Below are 20,943 nucleotides of genomic sequence, written 5' to 3' on the forward strand. Positions count from 1 at the left end.
CCTTCAAGAAGCTGCTTGATGAGATTCTGGGATCAATAAGCTACTAACAACCAAACGAGCAAGATGGGCCGAATGCCCTCCTCTCGTTTGTAAACTTTCTTATGTTCTAAGTTCTATATCCAACAAAATGTATCCAACACGTGACTACATAAAAAAAAATAATAACGCGCAGTCGCATATGCAGCAAAGGGATGAAGCTGACGGAAACAGCTGACAGGAGCTACCAACGTGTTAATGGGGGAAGCAGACAATATTTGATACAAACAAGTGATTACAACAATAACATTTTACATGAATATTGCCATAGTTTACTTTAATAACCTTATTTATTGTGATATAAAAATACGACCTGCTATTTTATGTTAGTTTCACTTCACTGTTGCCCAATGATTTCTAGCATATGCACCTGGTGGCGATACCGGCAGTGGTAGTGCCCAAGGATGGCAGCCGCTGTAGGTGTAAATAAGCAAGGAGCTGCGGCAGGAATGGAGGGGTGCAGCCGCTACAGTCGGACTACTGCAGGCGGCACGGTCAAGGTTAGTGAGGGAACAAGCAAAGGGGTTAAAGGACCGGTCGGTACGCAACACAAGAAGGCATTATCTGCACAGTTGGGGTTGCAATGTCTGTGCACTGTGACTGGAAAAAAAAAGGTCGGGCGGCTGCTGTCGTGGATTAGTGGGATGCTGTGTCTGTGTATTGCTTTTGCCAGGATGATGCTGACATTCCCGGTGACACAATGTTGCAGTTGCACGTTTCTGAAGCCGTGCATTCTTCACGAGATAGTTTAATGTAATAAAATAAAATATATGTATATTGTATTCTTATTCTTACATAAGTATATCAGGCTCGTCAAGATCCCATGACTGGCACTAGGCAACAACACACAGTGGCGGCTGTGTATCTTGTAGTACAGTCAGTATGTGTGTTGCAGCTTTATAGCAAGAACAAGCTGGAAATTTCCACTGTCAACGGGCTTGTGTCATGCCACGTTTATTCCGAGAGTACGCATTATAAAACAGCACCAGAAAATTAACATGTTTAATAAAATAACAGCACACTACAAAGCTAAGTGTATACTAATATTCATTTTAAATTCAAAACATTTCTTAAATTAAGCACTGCCGCTGTCATTTGTTGCACTTCAGTCCTAAGTGAATTTATGGATACAGACAATTTACGATGTTGTGCCATCTAGTTTTAAAATTAGTACACATCGTTCAGAGCTGGGATATGTCTGAATTAAACAAAAGCCTAATCTGGAAAAAAAAAAAAAAAACAATTTTTAGTTTTGTTTTGTTTTCAGAGCTGAGTAAAAGTCATATCATTTTCTTCTAAGCAACTCAAACTACTGTACCTTTAGGGAATGTAAACAAAATGGAATGAGGTAATCCACACCATGCGTTATGAGATTATTAAGGAATGTAACACACACACACACACACACGACACCACAAATAATCTTATTTTAGATTTAGTGAAGTACACCATTTTAATTATTATAATTTTTTGGACCCTACATGTTTAAACGTTTTGGATCTTAACCACACATACTTAATGTTCTACACACACACAGTATTTTACCTTAAACAAGCACTCTTCTACAGTAGCATGTTTCTACTTTAATTCATTAACATGTTTCTTTTATTAATAATGGATTTCAAATATTGCCATAACCTGTTTTCAGTTCCTGTAAATTTGCAAATCACAATTATTTGTATATTTTACACTACAAAATAAAATGTAAAACAGTCGTGCATCCAGACAGTAAGGATATGATCCGGACCAGTGATGATATGTGCCTTGACCTTATCAGTATGAATGGTATACCGTATAAGGGGCAGGTGTGTCATATACAGAAGGGCAACCTTGCAATTGGTCTTATAAAAATCTGAAGAGTAGTGTTGCTTATTAGTTTTTTACTGACCCATTTTCATGATGTTTGTAATCATTCTGACTGGTTCTTGTAATTACAGATGTGTTTCATGCTTTAGAATCTTTTTTATACATCTGTTTTAAGGTTCTAAGTTCATGAGCTGCTCTTCTAGTTGCCTGCCATTAGACTATTTAATGTAGACTAGATATCCAAAGTGTCTTTGTATTTGTAGTAGGCACCAGCACCATCTCGTTCATTACTTGAAAAACTAAAGAATAATTTAACAGTGGCAGTACAGTAGGATTGATTTCTGCAGACACTGGCTGATCTAGCCGTAACAGAAAACAATCAATGAACAGAAAATATGTATAGCCGAGACATTAAAAAAAAAAAAAAACTCTCTATCACTATTAGATATGTCTTGTCTTCTACTAAGTAATTCAATTTCTTTTGGTGTTGTATTTCTTGTGTTACAGGTACTGGAATGTGGAGTGTGTGAAGATGTGTTTTCTCTGCAAGGTGACAAAGTCCCTCGGCTGCTGCTGTGTGGTCACACCGTGTGCCACGACTGTCTCACTCGCCTTCCACTGCATGGCAGAGCTATCCGCTGCCCTTTTGACAGACAAGTCACAGAATTAGGTCAGTGGACTGTTGGGGTGTGTGTGTGTGTGTGTATATGTAACAGTAGGTTTAGGTTAAAGGACTCCCAAAATAAATACAGGTGAACTACTAAGAACCCTAAGAAAATATCAGCTGCAAAATTGCATGACAGCCAGAACAGGGATGGAAATACTGTAAGACTCATTGCATAGCAGTTTGATCCATTCCTAGTTTTATTATGAGTTTAATAAGACATACCTGAGCTTGTTACATACACACTGCGGCTGGTCAAGCTCATATTAAAACCTGAAATGGGTGAAATGTCTATGCAATAGAAGTCTTATTTCCATCCCAGCAGAATGACATCTTTAATTTGTAAAACCTGGTCCAGGGGTCTTATTATTGGTACAGTACTTTAGACTATACTTCATCCCCCAATTCCCTAAGTTAGTACTGAATCTCTACCTGTTTTCACACAGCCAAATCCTCAAGATGGAACACTAAACTTAACCCAGAGTCTAAACAAACCATCTCTGAACTCAAAGGGTCAGTTGCAACGAACTAAAAGGAGTGTACTAACTGGGGATGATCCTGTGGTTAGTACGGAGGATGGTACTAAACTAGTACACAAGTTAATACCAATTGCAACGAACTAAGCAGCTCACGATAGTCCCTAGCTTCGTATTAAAAATGTTCTCAATTGCAACAAACCCAAAGTAACTGCTGTGGCCCTGTAACAGGGGAGGTCTGTGCTGACTATCTGGCGCATGCGGGGTACTGCAGAAAGGGGGCAGCAGCCTCGTAGATCCACCTGTTAGTCATGGCAGTGTCACGGAGAAGTGGGGAAGAGGGTGTGTTGGCTTTCCCTCGCTCTGAGTGGCTGAGAGGTGGGCCTTGGGGGATTGCTCACCCTATAAGATAAGGCTCTGGTGTTCCCTCAGCCTGCCCTCTAAGACAAAACAAGCCAGCTGGCGGAAGCTCTGCTGCCGGACCGAGCACAACAACAAATTAATTAAAAAGAAAAGAAAAGGAATTTTTAGTAGCGGGGGAAAAACTTGGGCAGAGGACGGAGGACTACCATTGTCGGTATTCAGGCCACAGACAACAGCGCCCTCTGTGGGCTAAAGAGCTAATAAAGCTAAAAGAAAATAATAAAACTGGGCACCAGTGCGGTGTTGCAAATAAAACTCTGTCTCCCGTGTGTGTCAGTGAATTGCCCACCACCCTTCCACAGGCCCTCTAGAGGATACTAAAACACGTTACTAAGTTAGTCTAGCAATTTCTGTAGGCTTGTGGTATCGTACTAACTGGAACGATTATGAAAAATCCCCAAATGTATTGCCAACTTCTATGAAACTGAACTATTCATAACCAATAATGATATAAAATGATTTAAAAACTTCTGGAGGGAAAAAAAAAAGATTTCGATTTTAACACACGAAAATAACGAAAAACGTAACACTCTTAAAAAATAATTAGCTGGAACCAGTCACTCTGATTTTGAGCGCACCCCCTTTCAGTTTTTCTTTTGTAGAACACGGCAATAAAGATCTTACTACTGAGCTCTGTGTTAAAGCTGGGGATCCTATCTTTTTTTGTTGTAATTAAGGCAGCAGTGTGGAGCAGTGTGGAGTAGTGGTTAGGGCTCTGGACTCTTGACCGGAGGGTCGTGGGTTCAATCCCCGGTCGGGGTCACTGCTGCTGTACCCTTGAGCAAGGTACTTTACTTAGATTGCTCCAGTAAAAACCCAACTGTATAAATGGGTAATTGTATGTAGAAATAATGTGATATCTTGTAACAATTGTAAGTCGCCCTGGATAAGGGCGTCTGCTAAGAAATAAAAATAAATACGCAGCTGGGGGTGATCCTGAGATAGCACCGTATTAGCTAATCCACAACTTAGTACGCAGCTCCGTACTAAATCTACAAGTGCATTGCAGGCTGTGTGGTCCTCTGGTTAAAGTAAAGGGATTGTAACTAGGAGGTCCCCGGTTCAAATCCCAGCTCACTCACTGATTCACTGTGTGACCTTTACCAAGTCACTCAACCTTCTCGTGCTCCATCTTTCAGGTGAGACGTTGTTGTAAGTGACTCTGCAGCTGATGCATAGTTCACACACCCTAGTCTGTAAGTCGCCTTGGATAAAGGAGCCTGCTAAATAAACAAATAATAATAATGTACCCATTGTTTACACTGGCTTTCTTGTTTTGTTTTTGGACCTCTGCAGTCTAGAGCTTGGTCTGCCAGATCTTATTAGTGTAGAGAAGTCATGTGAGCTGCTAATACTGTGAGAGTACAGACCCAGACAGGACTTAATAATCGCCATGGGTTTTATGTGTTTGAAGCCAGTTTTCTTGTTTCTGTTGGCTTTGATCGCTTCACTTCACTATAAGTGGCATATTAACCAATACTTTTTATTAAGTGGCAATCCTGTTAATCAGTACTTTGCAATGTGTAACATTATGAAATTATTATTATCTTTCCATTATACTAACCCATGAACCAATTTTCATTGACAGAGTTGCAGCCAATTTCATTGTCCTCATTTACACCGGAGCTGTGTGAATGTTTGTAAGGAAAAACAAGTCCACTTTTCCCACATAATGTACCCAAAAGAATGTGAAATCAGTTATTTTTTAATGAAGCTTTTTGTCTGGCTCAGTCATGGTACACCAGTTGGGCAGTGTATGTCTATTTTGCTAAAAGAGTAAAAATAGAGTAAAAAAAGTCAGACTGGTAGAATCAAGGAGTCTTGATTCCTCAACAGATGTGTGCATAGATACGTTCAATGTATATTTGCATTCTATAATATTCATAAATTGAAAGAATACCTGTTTAAAATATCTACCTTTATATGTTTGGGGGTTTTAAAATCCCCACTGAGTGTATTTTATCTCATGACAGATCTCAGCCTGAATGAATTATGTGTTGATCCTCTTCTCCAGTTGTTGTGACAGGGCCTGTTTTCTATATAATTGTGAGTTTCACGGCATTGTCATTGTCAGGGGACTCCGGAGTTTGGGGACTGAAGAAGAACTTTGCACTCCTGGAGCTTCTAGAGAGACTGCAGAATGGAGCCTCTAACCAGTCCGGCTCGTCTGAGGACACTTTAGGAGGATCTGGAGAGGTAAAAAAGCATGGTTAGGGGGGTGCATTTAACTTAACAATGAGGTACACTTTGACTTTGTCTTCTTTTTTTTGTGTGTCGGTAGACTGCTGTAGGTTTGGTCAACCTTTGAAACCAACGATTACATTTCTGTTTAGTTTGTGTATATTGTTTTTATTATGTGCAATATTTAGAGGTAATATCCACATTTTAATGAGCTATTTAAAATAAATAATCCTGTGATGTTTTGTGTTGCCTAATCTCTCTCTCTCTATAATGTATGTTTTTTCTCCTTGATAAGCATATTATCCGCTGTGATGAAGACGAGAACCACATTGCATCCATGTACTGCACTGTTTGTGCCACACATCTGTGCAGAGACTGCTCTCAGCTCACACACTCCACTCGGACCTTAGCCAAGCATAGACGGGTTCCTCTGGCTGACAAGCCCCATGAAAAAACACTTTGTCTCCAGCATCAGGTTCACGCCATTGAGTTTGTGTGCCTGGAAGAACCTTGTCATGCCTGTTCTCTCATGTGCTGTGTGTGCAAAGAGTATGGGAAACATCAGGGGCACAAGGTACAATTCCAAACTTTTGAAATTAACTAGAATATACAGTACTTATACAATGTGTGTACTGACCATGTTGTTGTTTGTCTCAGCATGCTGTTTTGGAAGCTGAAGCGAATCAGATCCGGGCTTCGATTCTGGACATGGCACACTGCATTCGAACATTCACTGACGAGATCTCTGAGTATTCCAGGAAACTTGTTGGCATAGTGCACCAGATCGAGGGAGGGGAGCACATTGTGGAAGACAGCATTGGAATGGCTCACACAGAGCATGTAAGGCTAATTCTAATATACTTAGGGCTTGATTTGACCAACCTACTGTATTCCCCTCCTGGATAAACCACAGCTGGATTATTTCAGGGCATTGTACTTTACCAGGGGGTGGTGGTGTATGTTTCTATTGTACTTGTTTCATGTGATTGTTTACTGCCTTGCATAATTTGTTTTGTGTCTTTTCACACCCCTGTTTCAGGTTCCAGGCACGGCTGAGAGTGCCCGCTCTTGTGTAAGAGCATATTTTGCTGATTTACATGAAACGTTGTGCCGTCAGGAGGAGATGGCGCTCAGTGTTGTCGACGTACACGTGAGAGAGAAGCTCATCTGGCTCCGGCAGCAGCAGGAAGACATGACCATTCTGTTATCGCAGGTCTCCACTGCCTGCCTGCATTGTGAGAAAACACTGCAACAGGTAGGCAGGCAAATACAGTACATACTGCAGGCATTTCATCATTCTTTGAAATCTGTGTTTTATTAGTAAGATTAGATGTTTATCTCTTGTGTAAAGCTGTTGTGGCAGCTTGTGATGGGTCATAAACTTTTTTTCCCCGCGTTAAAAAACAGCATTAACAAAAGATGCTTCAAGCCTGCTTTGTGGGCAATCATGAAGTGTTTGGATTGCAGGATCAAAAAATGTGATGTCTGTAAGCACATCTGGGTAATTCCGTGTCAAATGAACCACAATTTTGTGAAAATGTCACCATACGTCTCAGATTTGGATAAAAATCGGCACACAGATAGTAAAAGCGATTTCATGGAAAAATCTGAAATCTGAGCAGTCAACTCCCAATAGTTCCTGAGATATGACTATTTACACCTTGGGGGGGTACCATCACTTTTTCGGTCAGCCGATGAAATGAAAAAACACCCAGTGCTTTTAAAAGATAGTAACTTTTGAAATTCACACCCAGGTAGATTTTTAGTCATAGAATCCAAATATTGCATCAAAAGAATTGTAAAACATACCTTTCATGCTCAATGGGTCATCAAGGGATTTTTTTTTTATCAGGGCGCAAGGTCCACAAATAAGTAAAAAAAAAAAAAAAAAAAGATGTGGCATAGGTACTGTCAAGTTGTGATTAACACACAACAGAGACATAACATTGATCTAACTCCAGACAAAATTTCATTTTGGGATACTTTTCTATTACTGAGATATAAAAAAATGTTTACAGTCAGAATTACATTTTCAGGGCATATTCTCTTTCAGTTTTGGGATGGAAAGGAATTTCATGATAAAAAATGCTTGAAAATGGAAATATGTTTACAGTTTGTTTATGCTGTATGACTTTAGTTATGTTTAGGGCTTCTGATTTTCGGTTTTAACCGATAAAACCCGATAACACCCCCGATACAAAAAAAAATGAAATCGGTGGATAGCCAATAAACACTGGAAAACAACGGGAAAAGTGTGGAAATGGTTAATCAATTCATGTTGACTTTACCCTTTCTCAATTTAAAAAAAAAAATTAAAACATTTAAAACGAGATTACAATCAGAATGCAGGCTTGTTAGCGGGATTTAAAGCTGTATTACAGTTAAGATACAGAGGATTTAAAATAGACTTGTGGCGAAATGTACAAAAATGCCTACACACAAAAACCCCAGAAGAATGTGCCCGTGACCATAGGGATTTAGTTGTGGAAGACAGCAAAGGAAAGAAAGTACAACTTAAGTGTGCAAGTACTGTCAGGTTACTACTATACATATTTTGACAGAAAAAAACAAACAAACGCTCAAGCATTGTGGAAAGTAACCAAATACACTAATTTCATACAGTATATCAAAAACGAAAGCCCCGAAAAAAAAACATTTTCATAAAACTCAAAAATAGCTCAAAATAAACACCAAAAAATACAATTAATAAAACCCGAAAAACAGAAGCCCTAGTTATGTTTTAAATATGCCCTACAATTCTCAAAAAAGGGGGGGGGGTGCAGCCTTATTGAACTATTTTACTAATTCTAAGTTTTTTTCAGCTCTTTCCATTTCTGCTTTTTCAAGTTTGTACTGCACTGCTTAATTGATCACAATACAATTGTTTCATGTGTTTAGATTTAATTGTTATCTATCAAACCTGCTAGTTAGGGTCTCTCCAGGACCAGGGTTGGCCAACTCTGATATAAATTATGCATTCCTACCACAGTTGACTATAGAAAGATAAAGAGGAAACATTGTCACCGCTGGTGACTTCTGTATACCTGTTTCAACAGGAAATATTTGGACTGAGAAAATGTACTGTTTTAACTTGTATACAATACAGAACATATACAATGCAATTTCTGTTGCTTATGAGCCAAATTATAGAAAGTATTTGAAAGAATCGAAAAAAGATCCCAAAATGAAAATTTGTCTGGAGTTAGATCAATGTTATGTCTCTGTTGTGTGTTATTGAGAGTATAAGGGTCTGGGGATATGTCCGTCTGTCTCTTTGTACCTACACACTCCATATTTACATGTGCATGATATACTTTTTCATGACACTGATGACTTTAATTTTGTATGTGTTATTCTCTTTACTTCAGGATGATTGCCGTGTTGTGTTAGCCAAACAGGAGATAACAAGACTACTAGAAACTCTTCAAAAGCAGCAGCAGCAGTTCACAGAGCTTGCAGATCACATCCAGTTAGACGCCAGCATTCCCGTCACTTTCACAAAGGTAAATTGGGCAGCTCTAAAGTGCTTTATGGGAGGTGGGTGGTAATCAAAGTCACCTCGATTTATTCTGTGTGTTTCCTCAGGATAACCGGGTTCACATTGGCCCAAAGATGGAGATTCGAGTTGTAACCTTGGGGCTGGACGGGGCAGGAAAAACCACCATTCTGTTTAAATTAAAACAAGATGAGTTCATGCAACCAATTCCTACGATAGGTAAAACAATCCATTAATAGTTATTTTATTTAAGTCCTATATTGTTTTCCTGATTTTTTTCCCCATTAATCCTCCACATCAATTGAAACCAGGATAGTTTATCCCAAGCCTCCCCTTAAACAAGGAGCTTTGCATTGTAATTGCTGCCTGTTGCTAGTAAAACCAAAAGAACAGGAAATTAATGCAGAGGGAATGTATGCACTTGTTTGTGATTGCTAATGCTGTTCAAATATTTTTTCAGGTTTTAATGTGGAGACAGTAGAGTACAAAAACCTGAAGTTTACCATTTGGGATGTTGGAGGTAAACACAAGCTGAGGCCTCTCTGGAAGCATTATTACCTTAATACACAAGGTAGGAATCGGTGCCTCTATTGAATTATCAGAAGACTGTGTTCAGTGCATGGTTGTTCAATTGTAAAGGTTCCTTGTTTCCATGCTGGGAAAGGGAACCATCCACGATCCTATAAATCCTTCTGTAAAAAGATCATTGCTGCTACCGGCTTCAGTTACTGTAGTTTACAGCTCTGTAATGACATTCTTTAAACTGATTCATTGTGTTACCTCCTCTGCCAACCAGAATTTACACAGGATACCCAGGAGTATTACTGGGAGATTCCACTTATAACATTGAGAGACAAAATAGGTCTGCAGAAATATGACATCAGGTGCCCAGATTATCTTGCACATGCAAGTGGGGTCTCATGTTGTGTGCTGTACTTATTCTGTTCACAGCGGTAGTGTTTGTGATTGACAGCAGCCACAGGGACAGATTGATGGAGTCACACAGCGAGCTGGCAAAGCTGCTAACAGAAAAGGAGCTCAGAGATGCACTTCTGCTGATCTTTGCTAACAAACAGGTAAAGGATAGTGCTTTATTTCAACATAACCCAAGTAATATAAGTAATGTAATATAATACAAAAATTAAATGTATATTTTATTTAAATGTTATTTATTTTTCATGGGCTTGCAATGTAGTATATTAAACCTGTTTTTTTATGTACAAACTGTAAGATGTGTTTAGTTTTACCATTTAATTGTCTGTTTATTGTCATGTGTTATACACTCAGGATGACACGTTACTGCTGCTGTGGGAAAAACATATCTACAGTACAAAGAGGTGTGACGTGTCCCTGTGAAAATGCTGTTCTCAATGACAACCATTTCTAGAGTTGTAGGCATCCACTACTGTAGCAGTCACCCTCAAATATTGCTTCACCTGCCAGTCATTTTTAACCATTTCAGATTGCGACTTCATATTTTTCAGTTATGAAAACTCAAATTGTGTAATTCCCTGTAGTTCCGTTAGTTGTTACACAGTAAAAAAAAAAAAAAAAAAAAAAAAATACTGTTTCACTGTCAAATGATACGTCTTTTTCACACTTCATGTTTACAAGCCATTTGACCAGAGACACCTTTCCCTGTTATATTGGGCTCCCTGGAATACTTCTACTATTATGTAAAATAGCTACAATTGTATTTTTTTTATTGTGTATTTCTTTTTTAATCCCAGGATGTGGCTGGGGCTCTCTCAGTGGAAGAAATTACTGAGTTGCTGAGCTTGCACAAGCTGTGCTGTGGCCGCAGCTGGCATATTCAAGGCTGTGACGCTCGGAGTGGGATGGGGCTGCATGAAGGGCTGGACTGGCTGTCAAGACAACTGGTGGCGGCAGGGGTGCTGGATGTAGCTTAGACTCATACAAGGAAAAAAAAGACTTAACTTGACAGCCCTCCTTCAGTTCTGTTTATTTTAGTTTCCTTGTGATGTGATTTAATGTTTTATTGTACATAGCAGCTAACTGTGATTTCCTTTGCATTTTTTTAGGTGACCTAGTGGTTTGTAAAAATACTTACCACACGATTCACAAAACAATGTGACTGAGATTTTTTTGTTGTTGTTGTATCGGGCAAAGGGTCTGTTTTACCATGTGGTTGGATTGCATGAATTTACACTCTCCCTTTAACTTTGTTTCTACTGAACAATGTACAGTCCAAATTATGCTCCAACAAATTAGCTGGCAAAGGCAGCTCTTGAGGTACCTAATATTTTGCAGCTACAGATATTTGATATTTTTAAGGGATGTTTTTCCCACAGCTGTTTGTTAGATTAAAGGGGTTGACTTGTTGGGAAACACGTTGAAGAAGCATCCCGTAATAGATAAAGATTAGAACTGTAACAAACTCGGAAGCTACTGTAGCATACATGGAACCTGGCTTTACCCCGGAGGAATGCACTGGCAAACGTAGCCGAGTATATGCTTAGACATTAGTTATGGAATGTGTAGTTTAAATAATAGACATAAACTGCTTTTTTTGTATATAGTTTATTTTTTAAATCCCAGGTCAAAGTTAAGGTGTAAGCCTTTTGTCTTGGGTACATTTTTATTTCACCTCCTGTTTTGAGTAGCTAACTGCGTTCGTTGGAAACACAAATCTGTTACTTTTGAGCATGATCATTTTTTGCCTTTAAATAATGATTTTTGTCTTGAGGGTAAGACAATGTAGAAATACAAACGGATAGTATGATGCTATGGATCTTGAGATTCATAGTCTGAACAGTTCAGTTGCAGACGGATGGTCAATAACGTGTATAGATCTGTGTGACTTTATGGCTGTATTTACAGCTTTGTTTTAGGATATACTGCTATGTTTGGGCACCTGCTTTGAATGGGAATAGTGCACTTGTAGTTTGATAGCTATTGTTTGTACTCAACATGGTTTACAAGATAGTCATGTATTGGATTTATTTCTGAAATAATTGGTTTTACCTTGCAAACAGCATTTACAGTACCAACCATTATTTATCTCAAAAATATATATAAATGTAAGAATTAAAACTGCAGTCCTCACCCAGCCTCATTGCTTAGTACGGTTTAATTGTAGCCATTAAAAGCATGTTTGCATTATCTTCGATGCTAACATTTATTGCTGGGATGTAATGGAATGCATTTAAAAATACATGGCATTGTTCTGTAACCGTGTAGGAGCACAGTACACATTTGACCTACAGTATTTGTAAGTTAATAAACTGCTTTTCTATCAGCATACACAAGTAATGTGAATCAGGATTTTATGCTATTCAATAAACAATGTTTTTTTGCAGGTATGTGGAGAGCTTTTGCACATTTTAACCATTAATGTTTCCTAACTATTAAATATGAACTAAAGACTTAATGTACTGTAAAATGTGATGTAGTCAGACCCCCTCCCCCAACCCAAAATAAATAGCATATGTTTAACACAAGATCTTCTTATTTATTTCCCTAAATAAGAGTATTTAACTGTGTGTGTGTTTAAATACTAAGCTTTGCAACACCAAAGTATACATTGTGCATTTAGATCTATCGAATAGAGATGTTTGGAACCTGTGCACCCCATTATTTAATTCAATTCACAAGTCTGGCTCGGTAATTGTTGAGACAAAATATGTATACACTTATTAAAAAAAACACATTTTATTAAAGTTTTCTCTGTAATCATCAGAATGCATCAAAGAGCCATTGATCTTTCTGCAGGCTATTTCTTTTTACTTGACAGTGATGTTTATGATGCTGATGTCTTCATAGGGCTTGTCCGTCTTGGGATTGATTTTTACGTTTGAGATTCTCTGAACGACTTCCATTCCTTTGGTAATTCTTCCAAAAACGGTGTGTTTGTTGTCAAGCCAAGGCTGTGCAAAATTAAATAAAATACATGAAACGCGAATCAAGCAGCAACCAAATGCTTATTTTTTTTTTTTCTACCAACTGCTTTACGTTTTCCCACATCTGAACAAATTGGCTGCGGCAGACATTTGCATTGCCCGTGCATAGACATACCAATAAAGGTACCTGTACTTGTAGGAGAGCTACACCTGCCAGCAAACCAACTAGTCAATTTATCTTAAGGATAGCAAGGTGTGTTGATATGCAAAAAAATGTGTATGTATATGGCTGTGTATATCAGGTTACTTTATGTATTTTAAAGGATAAAATTATGCATGCTTGCTTGCTTGGGTAGATGGGTGGATGGGTATCTCTATGTTGCCCATGTGATGAGAATGGGCAAACAACAACAGAACACAACATCTTATCCACCTACATTTCGTTCACAATACTTACCGTCGGCACAACGGTAATAAAGAACTGTGAGCCATTGGTACCAGGTCCACCATTGGCCATGCTCAGAGTGTATGGTCGGTCATGCCTTAATGTTGCATGGAATTCATCTTCAAACTCTCCTCCCCAGATGCTTTCTCCACCCATTCCAGTTCCCGTGGGATCTCCAGTTTGTATCATAAAGCCCTGGAGAGAAAAAGAGACCTCATTAAACAGGCTCCGCTACCCACGTATCAAAATTCTGAACCAGCTGCAGACAGACCTCTGAGATATATATTCCCATATTCCTTCAAATTTAAGGCACACTTATATGAAACAGATGTCACCCATTGGCTTTAATTGTGTAACTTATGGTAGCATCCCATTGCTTCAAGATACCGTAAAGATATTACTGGATTACAACATAATATTAAAAATAATAAAATAAGGATATATACCTTTATTACTCGATGGAATATATGTCCATTGTAGTACCCGTTTCTGCTGTGAACACAGAAGTTCTCCACTGTCTTCGGACACCTTGGAGAAAAGTTACACACACAAACAAATGATTTATTAAGACAGACACTACTGGTACTTTCTATTAAAGTCTGAGATTCGAGCAGTCATCTTTCCTACACCTATATACTGTTCTGCAGGGTTGGAAGAGTTAAATCCCCCCCCCAAAAAAAACAAGTACAGAAATACATACTCTACAGGGAAGAGCTTGATGTGAACATCTCCCATAGTGGTGTGTATAATGGCACTGTCCGAAACACGTTTAGGACCTTCTGCTTGCGTGGCTGCCATGACTTCCTCTTTGGATGGTTTCTCGTTGAAGATGTCTCTGTCAGACTCTGCACTCTTTGTGTCTTCTGGCTCCCTTTTGGTGAACTGTGGATTCACAATGAAGATAGTTTGTTCATAGCAGCAGCACATTTTCTTTAGAAAGACCTACACATTCAGGTGACTACTTTGAGTTGTTTTTAAGACCAGCTTATAAGATCCACACTCACTTAGAATTTGTCTGTACCACACAGACTTAAGCCTGCAGTACCTACCATATAAAACCTGTTCTTTTTAAACGCTGTGCAGAAAATGGTTGGGTCTGGCTCGGCTCTCTGCAGGGCAGGATTGTCCGATGCCTTCATCTCTATGGTGGGAGCAGCGTGATGTACTTTAGCAATGCCCTGGAACAAACCCAGCTGGACCACTCGGATGTTCTCCTGTTTGCCCAGGATCCGCACACACCTACAGAGAAAACCACAGCAGAGTGTGTCAAATGCTTTGCCTAAGGTCTCTCAAAAATCAATGCAAAACAATGTTCCATTCCATTTCAGGAGTTCAGCAGAAAATAGACTATATTATTCATCAAACTCGAAATAATTAATTCAGAACAGGCAGAGGTAGACGAATAACCTGAATGCCTAAGACCACCCACTTTCTATTTTCCTTTTCATTGAATGGTTGCCTCTTGATTATACAGTACATGGAAAATGGTATAAAGGCAAGTATTTGCTAGACTGCCTTATAGAAGGCAGAAACCTGCTTAGAATGGCTGAACACAAGACCACAATTCAAAGACAGGTAATCCTTATAGACACTGCAGGTGATTTAACAAAGGAAATTGTAGTGTGTGTTATGAAGCAATACTATGCAACCATGTGACAGAGCAAAGCTTCTTAAATGTTAATGCACACTTGTATAATAGTAGTGCCTTTTACACTGTTACTGACAGAAAACACTGCAAACTGATACATTTACACTGTGCACACATCACATACAAACACTGGCAAACACCTTCTACATTGATTTTATATTCCTGATGCACCAAGACTATAGGCATGAACATCTTCACATGCCCATCCATCATGGGCCAACTCCAGTTCTCTACAGATAGTCAGAACTGTACCAACCTGTTTGTTTCCACATTGATAACTTTAATGCCCAGCATTGTCCCGTAAAGAACAAAGTGTCCCGTTTCATCAAAGATGATGTTGGTCAGTCTGATGCCGTCCACCTTCTCCAATTCCCGTTCCACTGCCATGCGGCGACCAAACTCCATGTCAGGCAGCTGCTGCCTCATCTGCTGCAGCTCTGTGAACATCTGCAAATGGAAGCATGAACTCAATACCCCAGGAGTGAGCTTCAAACCCAGAACTACCGTACTAACAAAGGCTGCTTTCGATACCCCATGGGCCAGTTTGTTTTACTGAAGTCATTAGAATCAGACTAATGGCAAGCCCACGATTGCTGTGGTGATGGGTCAATCCTACTGTAATACACAAGAGATTAATCATCTCAAAGTCAGTAATTGGATATTAATGACTTAAGAACGTCACATTTTCATGAATGGCCCAAATGCACTCTGAAGTGTTAATTCATGTTGCAGAATTCATTACCAGACGTTATGCTACGTAAGCAATAAAACCAGGACAAAGACATTTAAAAACAAACCGTTAGCAATGCCACTTTTATTACCTAACTAACTGAGCTATGGTCCAGATTTATGAACCATTTGTCAGTTACGACCAATTATTCTTTTTTTTTATAATAAAAAATGTTTCAGAACTAAAATAATTAAACGGCACGTTAACTGTAGAGATTCTACTAGTTTAACATTTTAAACAGGTTTTTTTTTATTTTTATTTCACTTAAATAAAAAAATAAGTGTGCACACTTTGAACTGAAGCTGAAGTTGAGATAATTTGGTGTTAGGTATTCAAGTTATTACATCTGTTAACAGTGCCAGAAGCCTTTCTAACTGCTAAGGGGCACAACAGTGAGGGAGTTGTGCTAGTAGACAAATAAATACAACACCGAGATTTAATTTGATTAATGACAACACAGCTCTATCTTGTGGCGAGGGCCTAATTAAAATAGCCTTTCCTAACCGGGGAAAGCCACATTTAGAGATTCAATATATGCCACTCTGTTTGCCCAATAGGCAAACTCCTTGCAGGGCTTCACAAAGGACACATTCAAGGCAAAACACTTAACGGCTCTCAAACTGAAGTACTGACTTACCGTCAGGCACTCATCAAACACTCTCATGAGCTTCCCAGACAAGAAGCGGAAAATTCGAACTTTTCGGTCTGTTGCGATTGTAGCCATTTTCTTCCCGTCGTAAGAGAAGGCCAGGCTGGTTGGATAGGTTTTACATTTGTTAAATTCATACAAATCTGTGTCAGTCTTGTACTCCCAGTCCACGTTCCTCGGAAATTTAAACTCGTTTGGTAGGCCAGTCCAGTACTCTAACATGCCAGCCTTGTCAGCAGATACTATGACTCTATAGGCTGGATTCAGGCGTATCTGAGACAGAGGGGAAGAGTGCATTTTTTCAAAGACGTGAATTATCTGGTTGTCTCCTCTTCCATCGTAGACAAATATCTTTCCTGTGCTTTTCTCCGAACAGGCTACAGTAGATATAGCATCGCCAGGATTGTAGATCCATTCACACTGGCCAGGATGAAATCTTAACAGCAAAATAAATTGTGGTTAGCATTATGTTTAATAGAATCAATAAGCTAAAGTTATTACTGTTCTTCCAGCAGATGTTTTTGTATATTATTTGTATATATTGTATACTGTTGCCTGATAATCTGTTTTTGAAATACATACATATATTATATATATATTATATATATATATATATATATATATATATATATATATATATATATATATATATATATATATATTTTTTTTTTTAGTAAGAGGAATGGCATCTGTAATCATATAGTATACAGTCTTTGTCACTGATTTAACCAGATGTTCATAGAATCACAGAATACAGCAAGGTATCAACGCACAGACACTATCCCAAAGCATGTGTCTGTATCCATGTGAAACGCAGAATATAGTTGTGTTCTAGGGCTTTGCATATTTAAACTTGTTTAAGTTAAATCATGTTTAAATTGTTATGCATTCATTTAATGGAATAAAACCTGTTAATCAACACAAAACAAAGCCATTCTTTGGTTGCACTTGTTTACACAATTATTGAGTATCAATCAAGAACAATCTGACAATGTGATTTAATTGAACCTGTTGTAATCAAACTATAACTATAACGTCGCCTGGGATAAAGGGGTCTGCCAAATAAATAAATAATAAAATAAATAATAAAACCGCTCATTGTACCTGTGATTTATCTTACCTGTATTTTATCCTTTTGATGTAAAATTAGCTAGAATTTATTATTATAATTTAAGATGGAAACTAAATAAAAGCTACTTTGTTCTCCTGCTTTGTACCATACTGTATTGTATTGATTTATGTTTTAGAAAGAATCCAGAGTTTTCATGAACAGGCAATACAAAGGTTAACACTTCAGGTGCACGCATTGACTTTCTTAAGAAACGCATCTCGTTTAGGTCAACTTACCCAAGCTTAAGCATGTTGATCATGTCAAAGTTCACAACATCAAAAACTTTCATTGCCTGGTCATCTCCAACTGAACAGAACAATGCCCCCTCTGCACTTACGCCAATGCACTCAATCACCCCTGTTTAAACAAATGTAAATTACAATGAAAGTTTTCATACAGGTATGGAAATAAGACTCTTATTGCATAGCAGTTTCACCCCTTCCAGGTTTTACTCCTGGCTTGATCAGCCACAGTGTTTAGGTAACAAGCTCAGGTGTGTCTTGTTAAACTCAAAGTAAAACCAGGAATGGATCAAAGTTATGCAATGGGAGTCTTTTTTCCATCCCTTTCAGATCTATATTATATCCCCTGATGTTTAATGCACCACAGTGAACCTGTTCCAGCCACTAATCTCACAATTGTCTTACAACTACTTTGATTAAGTGTCCCTGGAAGTTTTTTTTCCTCAAAGAGCTGACAAATAAAGCTATTGCTGGAGGCTACATGATCTTTGGTTACTTATTTTAAATGGTCAACAAGAACAAAAAACAGGTTATTTATTTATTTCTTAGCAGACGCCCTTATCCAGGGCGACTTACAATTGTTACAAGATATCACATTATTTTTACATACAATTACCCATTTATACAGTTGTTTTTTTTTGTTTTTTTTTACTGGAGCAATCTAGGTAAAGTACCTTGCTCAAGGGTACAGCAGCAGTGTCCCCTATGTGGGATTGAACCCACGACCCTCCGGTCAAGAGTCTAGAGCCCTAACCACTACTCCAGGTTAAATAAATTAAATAAAAAACATCCACAAACCTAAATGGCTTCGAAAATGTTTAACAAACTCTATTCCTGCATCTTCTTTCTTCTTCCAGAACTTGACGTGTCCATCATGGCTTGCAGTTATAATAAAATCTGTCCTGCAATTATAATTGAAACAGACAACACAATTTTCAAAATCACCAAAGCAGGTTGGCAGCTTCTCTTAAAGATCCAACCCAAAGGATGTCCCAACAGGACGTATTCCCTATGTAGGTGAGCTAATACATTTTCATACATTATGTGTTATATGTCAGTCCTTAATAGCCCAGTATGAGTTTTGTCCAGTACATTTCTTTATACAAGGTCTGTTTATGGAAACTGTTGGGTTTTTTTTGTTTACTGAAAAACGTCTTACTTTGTGCATGCTATGTGTGTGATGACATCTCTATGCATGTAACTCCGTTCGTACATTGCAGCACTGGGGAGGTTGTCCAGGTACACACGCTCAAATTCAAGCACTGCAAAGAAAAAAAAAGAGAGTAAATGAGAATTTATTTTTTAAAAAAAGATACATTTTATTTTCTTAAATTACAAGTTGCCTCTAAAAACCAGTGAAGCTGCTACCGTTTCCTATTTCTAACAATGTATACATATGCATTTTATTTATTTATTTATTTAATTAGTACGACAACAGAACAAATACGCTTCCTGAGAAAAGCTGCTTCTGCAAACAAAGGGAGAGAATCTGGTGGTGTGTAACTTCAGACATGTGGATAACCAGCTATCCTTTCGGTCTGAAGTTAATAACACAGAGAGAGTGGCGGTGTCGTACAATACTTGAACACCACTTTATACAGTTGTTCCATATTAAACTTTGCATTGATCTGTACATAACTGACCCAGTGACCAAGGCACTGTGCAGTGCAGGTAGCTAACAGTACAGGTAGTGCATCGACTGTGGAACGAGTGAAGTAGTTCACAATAAAAAAAAAAAAACATGCACTGCCACATAATATACTGCAGTATTTAATTGTTGGTTTGTTACAGTATTTACATCATTGGTCCTATGACTAATCTCTCGCATCCTATGGTTTATTGTTGCTGCTCTATAGTAGAACTCTCAATTCTTTACGTGATGTCATAAGTACAATTCTAGTATTTTTTTTCTTTTCTTCCAAAAGAAGCTTGCCTTTTCTTTTCTTTGACTGCGTAGCCTCGGCAGGCAACGGTCCAACCAATTCGTCTTCCGCTGCTTCTCCCCCATTTTCATCCAGTACCTCTAATTTTCTTTTCTGTTCCAATGTAGAAGACGCCATGATTTTAGTTTTAGAATGAAGACCACGCCCCATAACCTTCAACCTCAAAAATAAGACCAATCAATGCCGCAAATTTAATAGACGGAAATTCCAGCCAATAATATTTCCAGAAGTTACTTTTCTTTTCCTGACCAGGGTGGATTGGATGAGAACGAGTAACAACTTGTTTCCTTAGGAAGAGGAAACGTGTAAATGTTGGTGATTCGCGGGGCTGCAGTGAGGTTGGGAAACTATCGTGATGTGGATGGAAATAGTATTTTTTTTTAGTCGGGCTTGGTTTGCTGGATATACACCGTTTCCGTTTAAAAATGTAAATATCCTAAGTAATTCTGAAATCATATATTATTTGTTGTACTTAAAAAATAAATAAATAATGCAAATTTAAACATTAAATATAACCAAAGCTTTGTATTGCCCCTTCCCTTTTTGAGTGGTCTAATGCAATTTTTTCATTTCTTTCAGTTCAGACGACGTCATGAATATTAAACTGTATTAATTAAACAAGTCTGTAAAAAATGATTTTAATAACGCACAATCTGTGACTATGGCTCATGTAATATAGTGTTTATAGTTTCTGATAATCGTTACTGAGACACTCGTCGCAGCCCAGCGTCCATCTCTGCATTGATTGTTTAAAATGCAACAGTAAAAACATACAGTATTACGAAATTAGATACAAAATAAGGAATTATTGCAAGTCAAAATCTTTTTTCTTTTCATTATTTCATTGTTTGCGTCAAACAGTCAGTTGTTGCCATAAAAACAAGATCTATAGATTTTGCAGGATTGCCTTTATAATGAAGTTAGACAATTCACAAAAGCTTTATGAAAATGTGCCCCATTAACACAGATGGCACGCAATACTCGTATGCAGTACGGGTACCTAATATACATATTGTGCATACTTTTTCTCTGGCTTTGAATGAAAGAAAGCTTTTTCCAGGCACTTTCAGGTCAGTCTCTCTTACTGTATGTTTATTTCCCCCCCAGGTTTCACTTCAACTCTTTATGGTATATTCGAGAAGTTTCAGTCTGGTTTTCGTGCTGCACATAGCACCGAGACAGCCCTTGTCAGAGATGTGAATGATCTGCTGACAAGCTCTGACTCTGGCTTTC

The 20,943-nt window shown here is 38.2% G+C and overlaps 2 protein-coding genes across 2 annotated transcripts; one reads left to right on the forward strand and one right to left on the reverse strand.

Moving 5' to 3' along the window:
* The first annotated feature begins 255 nt into the window (after positions 1 to 255).
* Positions 256 to 12,543, forward strand: LOC117404005 (E3 ubiquitin-protein ligase TRIM23). Its single transcript, XM_034006604.3, has 11 exons — positions 256 to 536; positions 2,350 to 2,512; positions 5,480 to 5,601; positions 5,882 to 6,160; positions 6,244 to 6,426; positions 6,626 to 6,841; positions 8,955 to 9,089; positions 9,172 to 9,301; positions 9,543 to 9,653; positions 10,034 to 10,158; positions 10,813 to 12,543. Exons 1-11 carry the CDS (start codon positions 441 to 443, stop codon positions 10,990 to 10,992), a joined length of 1,740 nt encoding a protein of 579 aa, XP_033862495.3. The 5' UTR covers positions 256 to 440; the 3' UTR covers positions 10,993 to 12,543.
* LOC117404004 (peptidylprolyl isomerase domain and WD repeat-containing protein 1-like) lies at positions 11,772 to 19,869 on the reverse strand. Its single transcript, XM_034006603.3, has 11 exons — positions 19,701 to 19,869; positions 18,927 to 19,029; positions 18,566 to 18,669; positions 17,762 to 17,882; positions 16,403 to 16,850; positions 15,292 to 15,482; positions 14,437 to 14,626; positions 14,088 to 14,269; positions 13,834 to 13,915; positions 13,400 to 13,582; positions 11,772 to 12,969 (listed from the first exon to the last, which is right to left on the reverse strand). The coding sequence occupies exons 1-11, from the start codon at positions 19,858 to 19,860 to the stop codon at positions 12,826 to 12,828; spliced, it is 1,908 nt and encodes a 635-aa protein (XP_033862494.3). The 5' UTR covers positions 19,861 to 19,869; the 3' UTR covers positions 11,772 to 12,825.
* Positions 19,870 to 20,943: the final 1,074 nt, after the last annotated feature.

The sequence above is a fragment of the Acipenser ruthenus genome, chromosome 1 (assembly GCF_902713425.1).
Source record: "Acipenser ruthenus chromosome 1, fAciRut3.2 maternal haplotype, whole genome shotgun sequence".
Lineage (NCBI taxonomy): Eukaryota > Metazoa > Chordata > Actinopteri > Acipenseriformes > Acipenseridae > Acipenser > Acipenser ruthenus.

Excerpts from the sequence above, each read along its gene's own strand:
- LOC117404005 (XM_034006604.3), top strand. The coding sequence starts at position 441 with ATGGCAGCCGCTGTAGGTGTAAATAAGCAAGGAGCTGCGGCAGGAATG. Across the intron at positions 6,161-6,243 it reads GGAAACATCAGGGGCACAAG|CATGCTGTTTTGGAAGCTGA; the intron begins GTACAATTCCAA and ends TGTTTGTCTCAG. Across the intron at positions 6,842-8,954 it reads GTGAGAAAACACTGCAACAG|GATGATTGCCGTGTTGTGTT; the intron begins GTAGGCAGGCAA and ends TCTTTACTTCAG.
- LOC117404004 (XM_034006603.3), bottom strand. The coding sequence starts at position 19,860 with ATGGGGCGTGGTCTTCATTCTAAAACTAAAATCATGGCGTCTTCTACA. Across the intron at positions 14,627-15,291 it reads ATCAATGTGGAAACAAACAG|GTGTGTGCGGATCCTGGGCA; the intron begins GTTGGTACAGTT and ends TTTTCTCTGTAG. Across the intron at positions 13,583-13,833 it reads TATTCCATCGAGTAATAAAG|GGCTTTATGATACAAACTGG; the intron begins GTATATATCCTT and ends TTTTCTCTCCAG.